This window comes from Castanea sativa, chromosome 10 (assembly GCF_040712315.1).
Source record: "Castanea sativa cultivar Marrone di Chiusa Pesio chromosome 10, ASM4071231v1".
In the NCBI taxonomy this organism is placed as follows: Eukaryota; Viridiplantae; Streptophyta; class Magnoliopsida; order Fagales; family Fagaceae; genus Castanea; species Castanea sativa.
Genome location: NC_134022.1, coordinates 33,151,110 through 33,161,884, shown reverse-complemented (window position 1 = coordinate 33,161,884; position 10,775 = coordinate 33,151,110). Strand labels below are relative to the sequence as shown.

At 37.5% G+C, this 10,775-nt stretch overlaps 1 protein-coding gene across 1 annotated transcript; it reads right to left on the bottom strand.

The window, feature by feature from the left end:
* Positions 1 to 6,847: 6,847 nt before the first annotated feature.
* Positions 6,848 to 8,974, bottom strand: LOC142613213 (ethylene-responsive transcription factor RAP2-4-like). Its single transcript, XM_075785451.1, has one exon. The coding sequence runs from the start codon at positions 8,362 to 8,364 to the stop codon at positions 7,222 to 7,224; it is 1,143 nt and encodes a 380-aa protein (XP_075641566.1). The 5' UTR covers positions 8,365 to 8,974; the 3' UTR covers positions 6,848 to 7,221.
* Positions 8,975 to 10,775: the final 1,801 nt, after the last annotated feature.

The following is a 10,775-nucleotide window of genomic DNA, read 5'->3' as shown; positions in this document are numbered from 1 at the left end:
TCAAGCTTTGGTGAAGGGGTCTTGCTTGGACGTGCTAGCACCCCCTTTTGCTTTGTTGTCCTCCTCTGTTTGTTTGAGCTCCACCTCGAAAGAGGTTTGGATTTGTTTTCCTTTGTCCTTCGCCGCTAATGGAGGAATGTTGGGCTCGGCGTCCGTGCCCGGAAGCTTCTCGGCTTCCCCATCCTGCTCCTTCTCTTTATCGGAACAAGCAGGTTCCTTAAGAATTGGGGTGGGTTCTTGAATCATGGACGGCTATGTAGTAGGCAATATCTCGAGGGCAAATGTGGCAGGAGGAAGTTCCTCGATCACTTGAATGTCCCAAGGGATCCAAATGTTCTCGGGCTTCCTCAATTCAGAAGTGGTAAGAATTCCTACCACATTCAGAGCTTCTGCCCATACTTGTTGGCAATATTTCCTACATAGCTCAGCCAACTCCTCTGTCAGTCGATCTTCTGTTGCCTCCACCCCTTCATTGTAGGCAGCCTTCTTAACAGCCTCAATGCTTTCCTTGAGGGCACGAACCTCCTCATTTGCTAGAGCAAGCTCCTTCTTTAAATCAGAATTTTCTTGCTGAGCTTTGGACAGGTCCTCATCCTTTTGGGGCAAGAGTTTGCGCTGCCCCTCCACTTGAGTTCTAGTCGTCTTAAGGCTAGCCTCGGCACCGTTTCTCCCCCTTTTTTCATCTACCAATTGCTTGGTCAGATTCTCATTCTTCGCGAGAGCTTGGCCTAACGCCTTCTCGGTCTCCATTCTGATTTCGAATTTAGCCGTAGCCTTCTTCCTAGAATCCTCCACCCACTTTTCTACAACAAAAACTTCTTGTATGGCCTACATAGAAGTGTCGAACAAGTGTACTATTATCGAAGCAAGAATTAAAGTGTGTACGAACGACTATATACTAGAGTATGTTGACAGCAATAATATGGGGATGATGGAGGACACTCACCAAAGCCAAGTCCCTTTTCAAGGAGAGGAAGAGATGTGGCTAACTCATGTTGTTTAGGGCTTCCATGTCCTTCGGTAGAAGAAGAGGTTGCTCCAATGCGCCGGCCAGGTGATGAGCATGTCCTTGCTGGAATGCCCTAATGCTGGGCTGGCAGGAAATGGGAGCCCCATCTAGCCTCAGCGAGGGAGACCAGTTGGCCTACGCGCAGCGTACCTCGGCCAAGTCACGGCTTTCTCCACTCTCTACTGAAGAGGCACGTCCCTTACCTTTGCCTACCTTCTGTTGTTGTTGTTGCTGCTTTAGTTTCTTCTGCCTCTCCATATCTGCCTCCTCGGCCTCGTTTTTCCTATTCTTCTTAGGCTCCGGAATGGGAATCTTAGGATCAGAGGGAGGAGGGGGTGGTGGCAGAAGGGGAGGGGTCTGTGACTCAACCACGCCCTTTTTAGAGGCTTTTGTGCTATCAGATTTCAAAGAGTAGACATGTCGTCCTCCTCGGAGCTAGAGTCGGGTTGTGCTATTATTAAACCCTTTATGCCAGAAGTTTCTGCAGGAACGTGCTCTTCGTCCGAGAGGATGACGTGTTGATCCTCTTGAGGTCTCTCAGCTTCTTCAAGGTGAAACTGTTCAATTTCCTCGTCAAGCGATCATTACGAAGATGACGGTTCTTCTCGGATGGCTGTCGTCTAGGAATGCGCTGAGAGAGGAACTGCAGCGATGGGGCGAGAATACAATATGATGGAGGGGTCGTCTGGGAGTTCGTGGTCAAAAAGGAAGCCTCGTCGTGAAATATCTATCCTTTTGCGTTGTTGGTCTCCTGCGGTGATCGCGTTGTCAATCTCTTGGAAATCGTCTGATAAAGGATCGTATCCTAATATTAGGTGGGCTACTCTCACTTATAGGTCTTCGCTAACAAACACTTCGGATCGAAGAACGCAATTGAGGTCCGTGACGCTGCAAAGACTTAGATGCGGCCGTACGAGTTGTTTATCTGTGAAAAACATCCGAGGAGACGAGCATGATTAGATCAACAATGAATATCAAAGAAAGGTGTAGTAATACGCAAGGTAACCAAAAACAGTAAAGTTAAGGGGACTAGGTTACAGGTTAGGGAATGTAACTCCTATGGAGTCACACCTGGGTCTCCTCATTCGACTGGGCAGTGAGGACCGTCAGACCAGTTTCCCGAGGCGATAGGATAGTCGTCTTTCATGCCTTTGTTGGATTTGGGAAGACAGGATATGAGCCTAACAGTGCTAGATCTGGATTTAAGGTAATATCCTACGCCTTTAAGTTTATGGCACTCTTACATGTAAACGACGTCATGCCATGTGAGGTTCAGATCCATTTGTTCATTTAAAGCGTTAACACAACCTAAGACTCTAAACACATTTGGTGTGCGCTGATCTGGACATAACCTATAATTACGTAGGTATTCTCTAGTTACGTTTCTCATGGGAAGGGTCATCCCACCTTCTAGGAATGCAATGATGAGGATGATAACTTCTCCCTCTCTTCTAGCGTTACCTATGGCTTCTACTGGGCAATATCTCAAGCCTACGTCTTAGGGAATATGATATTTGGCCCGAAAACCCTCCATATCGGCGTCAGTATCTACCAAACACTTAAATCTACCCATTTGGTGGGAGTGAGAATGAAAGTTTAGAGAAGGGGAGGGGTCTAGTTGGTGGCCGAGGACAGAAACCGAGGAGAAATGAGGAAAGGAAGTTGAGAACTTACTGGAAATAGTTAGGCGATTCTTCACGAGCTTCTTGAGAGGAAAGAGAGTGAGTAACTCTTAGACTTGATTGATTTCTGAAAGGATGGATGGAGCTTCGGTTTCCTAGGCGTTTTGGCGTATAGGAGGCAGCCTCGAATCAAAATTATCCCGCCCAAATTTTTAGAGCGAACCCGGACCGTTGGATGCGTATCTCACCGTTGAACGTGGGGAACAAGACGTAACTTGCAGTCATTAATGCGAGTGTTCCGGGTTTCGAAGCGTCAGGGGCGGTTTTAAAGGAACGAAGGGACCCCTACACGTGTGGCGGTATGCAGAGTGTGTGGAGGCTACGTTGTTGGTTCAAAACTCCATTTCTCTCCTCGGATGGGGGGAAAAATGAAGTTTTTAGGGGCTATTGTGGGGGGCAAAATTTCTTAAATGCACATTTGGGCCTTGGGCCTGATTTGTTGGTATAAGTCTATTCAATCAGAGTCTTCGAGGCCCACAGGCCAATTCGCGCTATAAGGGGTAGAGGAGTTGTCCGAGGAGGAGTATCTCCTCGGACGGGCCCAGTAAAGGCCATGGGACATGCTAAAGGATTTAGAGACAAAATTCTAGAAGATCTGTTGGGTAAAGGCGTGATCCAAGTACTCGTTAGAAGGAGGAACGTGCGAGGAATATCTAAGGAAAAAAGCTGCTACCACCGCATTAAAGGCCCTGCATCTACCTCCCTGGCCGCATTAATGGAGAGATGACCTCTGAACAGTAATATTCAGCCTTCCAACTATTATTTGAAGACTTCAAGAAAGTGGTGGATGGGACAAGTATCTATGAGGAAAATCTGTGCTACACGTGGGAGAAAAAGAAAAGAAGAAGATGGATATAAGAGGAGAGGAGAGGTATGAAGAGGGGGGGGGGGAGGACGAAAAACTTGAAGACCAATTGTAATCTTTTGCTTAAAGAGAGAAAGGAAATACACGTGGTCCTCGGCTTACGTCCGAGGAAAGTTTTTTATCATATTCATCTATTATTCGCATAGATTGCAGCATTCTAGCCTGTTTATCAACTCTCCAATATTCCTAACCTAGATTTCAAACCCATACTCTACAAATTTCATTGTATAAGACTCTTTGGGCCTGAGTCCATCTAATGATTGGACCGGGTACAAATTGTGCACGTACAAGTATCAAAGCTAATCATATCAAATTGGACTCCACCAAAACTTGGTGATGTAGACCATTCATTTTTTTTTCTTCCCTTTTTAACCCATAAGATAAGATAGGAATTGAATCCATAACATTTGCTTTGATTATGGATGACAACAAAGTGGAGCGGAGTCAAATTGAGGGTGTCATGTCCCCACTCTGGGATGAAAAAGCACGTGTAGGACAAGAGTATGGCAGGTTTAATATATCTTTTCATTCTTAATGAGATGGCTTAAACATTAGTGAAATAAAGAGTAAAAAAAAAAATGTGAGGGTTTGTCATAAGAGTGTTAAAAGAGAGAAAGCAAATGCTTTGGGAAAGAATAATATAATATGTACATATATAAATATTATCATAAATGAATCATATACAAATTAAATAACTTTTATAAATAATATAAATGTATATTAAATAAATGTACATTCAAGTCAAGACAGGCCAGGCAAAACTCATCATGGTTCAGTTATCTTTTTGGGGTAAGGGAAAATAAGTATGAGGCATGGGTTAGGTTGGAAGGGATTTTTTTTCCATCCCTATTTGTGATTATTGATATTTAGAATAAGCTAAGACAAACATTTTTTATTTGAGAACAAAAAATTTATTAGCAAAACTAACTAAAACCTACCATTAAGTAACAAAACATCCAAGCTAGATTAGATTAGGAATATTTTATGATAGATTTAACTGAATTAATTGGAATTGGGATGAGTTAAATTAGTTTAGTTTGAATAAGAATGAGTTATGATTTATTTAGTTGATAAATGTTATGGAGTTGAAGCTTATCAACTTATTGAAAGTTCATATATAATTTCTGATATGGTCAATGATGTTTTTCCAAATTACAAATTGTTAGTTAGTCTAGTTAGAGATTACCCTCAGAGAAAACCAATTGTTTTCTTTTAAGTGATGATTTTGTCCATTTATGAGGTATCACTCATAACAATTGGTATCTAAGCCTGGGCATGAGCCCCCTCATCTCTGATTAGCAACAAAGGCAACATGCTATGAATGGTATCACCAAGTTATTCAACGTGCTCAACATGTCACAACCATCACCTCGACAAGAAAGAAAGAACTTGAAAGCTCATGCAAGGGCCAAACATAAAAGGAATTGTGGCAATAGCAATAGCAATGGAGGATTACATATTGTGACTAAAAACTAAAAAGTAGTTAAAACTTAAAAGGTCTTAAATAGTGGAAAATAATACTTGCAAAACAATAAAAGAAAAAGTTCCAGCCTCTATAACTTTATGTCGATCACTAGAAAAGTTAAATCATTGCAAAATAAAAAAACCCTAGAGAATCCAAGAGAAGGAAGCATATCAAATTTAAAAAATGCGACATTTAAGAAACAAAGGAATAGGAATATTTTATGATATGTTGGGTAGATAATGTTTTTAATTTGTTATGGTTGATTTAAATAAGTTAAGCTGATTAAAAAAAATGTATGACATATTCAAATAAGTTAGTTTGGGTTAGGATGAGTTGAACAAGTTTGGATTTAATATGATTTAATTTATTGATAAATTTTAAAAAATTTGAAGTTTATCATCTCAATGAAAGTTCTTTATATATAAATTTCTGGTGCAAATGATAAATAAAGATGGTCATGAACTTTTCAATTAGGAATTGTTAACTATTCTAAGTTGAAGGTTTTGGTTTATGTTGAGAAAAACTATGTTTATCTTTCAAGTGGTTATTTTGTTCTTCTTTTTTCTTTTTCTTTTTTTGTTGGGTTATTCTGTTCATTTGTGATAAGAAAACAATAGAATATAGTTACAAGCTACTATGATAATGAATATAATTAATTCCACATCAATAATCTAACGAATAAAATAATAATAATAATTACTTATTTATGTTGTGTTTTAAAAAAGAACACCTCAATTTCTAAAACTTATTTAATAAATTCATAGTATTAAACTATTAATAACATATGCCTTCTAAAATTTGTTGTTCTTTTTTCATGATTCTTTCCTTTAAACTCCACCCTAAAAGCTATAGCCACCTCTTTTTTTTATTTTTAAATGCACAAAACTCTTGAAAATTTGTTGCATCGCTCCTTTTCTTTTAGTTTTCTTTTTGATTTCATGGTCCATGCCCTCAAACATCACCCTAAGATCGATGGTTGCCTCATTCTCTCTTTTTCGATTCTAAAAACCCTCGAAATTTTGAAGATTGATGTCATCCACATACCTTCAACATCCCCACCAAGCCATTAATTCACATCTGTGGATGTCCAATATATTCCGTCAAAAATATTTTAGTGGTCACACTTCTAGCTACGATTATTTCAAATTTTCAATCACCAAATAATTTTCTCACCAAAATCTTAGCAATAGCTTTATTGTTCAAATCGTGGTTTTCGGTTTTTAATTGATCATTAATTCTTATGTAGCCAACTTTTTTGCATGCGAAATTACATAGCAATGGCTTGGAGTTGTGTCTAATATTGATTTTAGGGAAGATAATTTAAAAAATAACGTTTCATGACAAATATGTATGAAAAAATAAGATAAGAAGAATTGGCTTATAACCGGTGCATCATCCCCAATTAGTATTTGATTTATAATTGATGTGATGGAACTATATGCTTAATCAGGATAAATGTACTAGACAGTCATGAAGATTGAAGTGTCTTCATTTTTTGACGTGATCGTTCTCATATCATAATCTCCTTAAATTTCTTATATTCCAAATGGTTTTTATAATTTTATGTTAATGTTTTAAAAATCATGTCACTCTCAATCTTAATTTCAATTGTTTTTACAAAACTCCCAAGGCAGCTTCATAGAAGTTCATACTTCAATCTTTTCACCACCGAATATTCCAAATAATATGGTTTTGTACCATCAACCATTTGTCCTCGTTTCAGATATGCACCATAAAAATATTATCCAGACAAGATAAGATCACAATCTTGAATCCTATCCTAAAAAAAAAATCAAAATCTTGAACAAAACAAAAGGGAAACGATATTTACAGCAAACTAAATATTATATATTTAATGACAATAAATAAGATTCAATTACAAGAATAAATTGTTACTAACACCAACTTGATAAGGACACATAATGAAAGTCACTCTATCCTGGTCTAGCAAAGAAAAAAACCAGCTAGCCATGGTAGAGAATTACATCATATTAACTAACATAAAATTTGTTTGTACCCTCAAATTAACTAACCCCAAATCCTAAAGAGTAACCCTGCAATTGCCAAAAATTCCATTGCAGTAGCTACACCTAAACCTCACTAACATAGACACATGTAGAGACTAAACCCAAAACCCAAAAATACAAAAAATTACAATTAGACAGATTACACATAGTAAATATATGACATAAGGAAAACTTTAAGCTAGAATAGAAGCCCAATCAATCTCAGAAGGGTATTTCTCCAACATGAAATTATCTGAAGCAATTTCCCACTCTGGCTCAATGGAATCCGGGAACGTGAGATCCGAAAAAGGTGAAGACCCGACCGACCCGTCACTCTCGGTCATAACCGGTGACGTGGATGTAATCTCCACCTTACAACAATTCTCCGAAACCTTGGACTCCACCACCACTTCCGCTTCTTGTTTCTTCTTCTTATTTTTCAGCTCAGCTTCGGCTTCGGCTTTCTTCGACTTCTTACTCTGCTTCTCTGACTTCGGCGGAGCGTTAGCCAAGCTTTCACAAATGGCTTGGAGCTTAGCGTCCACCGAGGAATGGAGGGGCTGGTAGTCACCGAAATCACCGCCAACGCAAGAGCCATGGTGACGAAGATTTGGGAAGTTGAGCCTGGCAAAGTCGCCACGTAGCTTGTAAGCTGCTTTGTCGTAAGCCAAAGCGGCTTCTTCAGCTGTGTCGAAGGTACCGAGCCAGAGCCGAGTTCGGTTCTTTGGGAGCCGAATCTCAGCGACCCATTTGCCCCAATGTCGCTGCCTGACCCCTCTGTAAAGCTTTGTTGGTTTTGGAGGGGAACCCGCTTGCTTCATTGGGATAGGTTTGGGACTCAAAAAGCTGAGGGTATTTGAAGAACAAGAACCATGTTGTGGCTGTTGATTTTGTGGGTAGAAGTGTTGGTTTTGGAGGTGGATCTGGGTTTGGATCTGGTGGATCTGAGATGGGGTTAGGTGGTTTAGCCCAATTGAACCCGGTTGCTCGAAACCTATAAGGTTTTGAGTCGAGAACCCGTCTGAAAACATGTGGGTCATCGAGGTGGAGCAACCATCTGGGTATGAAGAAGAGGGCTGGGTTTGGGTTTGGGTTTGGGTTGGGACTGAGGGAGAGAAAGAAAGATAGTTGTAGGAAGGAGAAGAGAGAGAAGGTGGTGAACAAGTAGAAGAAGAAGAAGAAGAAAGATATGGAGATTGGGTTTCAGAGGGCGAGCTTGTTGTGGGTGTTGGGGAAGTACTTTTCATAAAAGGTTCAAGTGCTTCCATTAGCTCACCCCCAAAGGGTACTGATGACTGAAGAGGTCTGCTACTGTAGAAATCCATTGTAGTTGCCATGCCTTCAAAACACTCAGAATATTAATTAGACCAAACAAAGAAAAAAAAAAAAAACACCAACCAGGTTCTTATCAAAACTAAAGAACAGGTTTTGGTTTCAAACACAAACCAGAAAATCAAAATCAAAATAGAACCTTTTTCTACAAAGAAAGATCAAAGAGGTTTAAAATAGACAACCTCTTGTAAACCTTTTTTTTAGAAGCCTACAAAAACAACCTTGAGGGAATCAAAAATTAACCCTCCAAGCTGATTCAAAGAAAAAAATTAAAAAAAAAATAGAAAAATTAAAAACCCACCTAAAATTTACTAGAAATTGAAGAGAAAAGATTTTTTTTTAATAATAAAAAACCTGGATCTCGATTCTGAAAACACCTGGCTTTCGAAAATCCTTCTAAGTTTGCTTTTTTTGCATTTCCAAAACAAACCCAAAAATCAAAGCTTGAAAGACAGATGATTAACAGAAAGGGATTCAGAGAAGCGGGGTGATTCAGAGGGGGGGGATTAAGAAGAAAATGAAAAGAAAACCAAAACACTCAAGAACACTTTTTTTTTTTTTTTTCTGCTTTCAGTTTTTTTCTCAGTGAATATCTCTCAACCTCACTTTGTTTTTGCTTCTTGAGCTCGCTCCTTTGTCCCCTTATATAGTGGAGTCCTGGTCCTTAGTTATCTCAGATTATTTTAACCTAAATCATAATTATCTCACTCTAAAACCACTCTTACACTATAAAAATTGTAACGTCCTCCTTTCGTTTAGCCAGCTACGATTCATGACGTGAGCATTTTCAAGTTGACGGTCTACAACCAATGGCATTGTTACACGTACATGGGTTTGTTCAAAAACCGACACCTGTCCTAGTGAAACCGTCAGGTGTCAGTGGTCCTAGAGACTTAATTTGTCCGAAGCTTGTTGACTACATTAACATGCGAGTGTGTTCACACTTGCGGTTCCATTTGGTTGTTGGAATGCTATTAAATGCATTTGTTTTGCTTTCCCTTTCTCTTTTGAAAATCGCAACACCGTGCATTGCACTTTGCACGTTTCACACTTTTTACCGTTTTCACTTGCTTAGCTTTTCATTTTTTCAGCCCCGATCTAGTCACGTTTGTTTATATTTTTTAAAAATATACGTAGATAAAAAAATATGTAAAAATACGTGTAATATAAATTAAAAATATATATTTAAACTCTTATATCAAACGGTTCCTAACAACTAGTATACGTCTTCAAAAAAAAAAAAACTACACAATTTTTTGTCTCATTTACACATAACTTGTTGTTTACGTGATAATTGTAGCAAAAATTTGTAGGCCAAGATATAAACTAGGATGGACGAAAACTTTATTTAGAGTGTCGTACCAGTGTCGTAACGGTATCCTAATTGACGTATCATGCTATAATTTTTTTTTTTAATTGCTCATTTCGCCGTACCCATATTTGTACCCGAACTCGTGTTGCCTTCTATGTCAATATTTGTGCATCCTAGGATATAAATTGCACCATTTAAATCTGATTGAAATTCATTTTATTACTCTAAATTTATTTTCTTTCAATTGAGTTCTTTCAATTTCAAATTTATAAATTTAAGTTTTTCTATCCAATTTTGTTAAAGTTTTGATATTTAAAAAATTATTTTCACATTAATATATATATATATATATAATTAATAAAAATTTTATAGATTTCTTATGTGAGAATTGTTTTTCGAAAAATCTTTTTCATTAGTTAATTGCATATTTAACAACAATAATTTTAATGGAATTGGACAAATGACTTGAATTAAATAAATTTAAAATTTAGAAGACTTAATTGAACAAAATTAAAGTTAGAAGATTGAAATAATTTCAGTCAAAATTAATTAATTACACTCTCTAAGTTTGACTAAAATTTGCATTTTGTTATGTATTATTTTTCGTTAACTAAAGATTTAAAATGTAGAATTTATATAAAATATTACTTTTTTTTGTTAAATATTAGGCATGATATAATATAAAATCTTGTCCGCACATCTTAGTCGAACTTAGATGATAAAATTTACATTTTAACCTATATTTTATTATGGTCATGCTCTTGCATTTTTTATTAACTAAAGATTTAAAATGTACAACTTATATAAAATATTGCTTTTCTTTTTGTTATAAATATTAGACATGATATAATATAAAATCCTATCCACACGATGAAGTGGTGAAGAGAAGTTGATAGAGGGCATCTGATCTAAAAATGAGTTCCCCACTTCTTCCATCTTGGGTTTGACTAATTGAAAGAATATTTTTTTTTTAGATAGCTAGAGTATGACAGCCGCTCCATTTGAGCATTTATATTGCATTACTCATTGGACTAGTCTAATTCAAAATTTTCATTTCAAATTCAACAAAAATAATAATAATAATAATAATATAATTGAGTCAAG

Coding starts and splice junctions, on each gene's coding strand:
- LOC142613213 (XM_075785451.1), bottom strand. CDS start 8,364: ATGGCAACTACAATGGATTTCTACAGTAGCAGACCTCTTCAGTCATCA.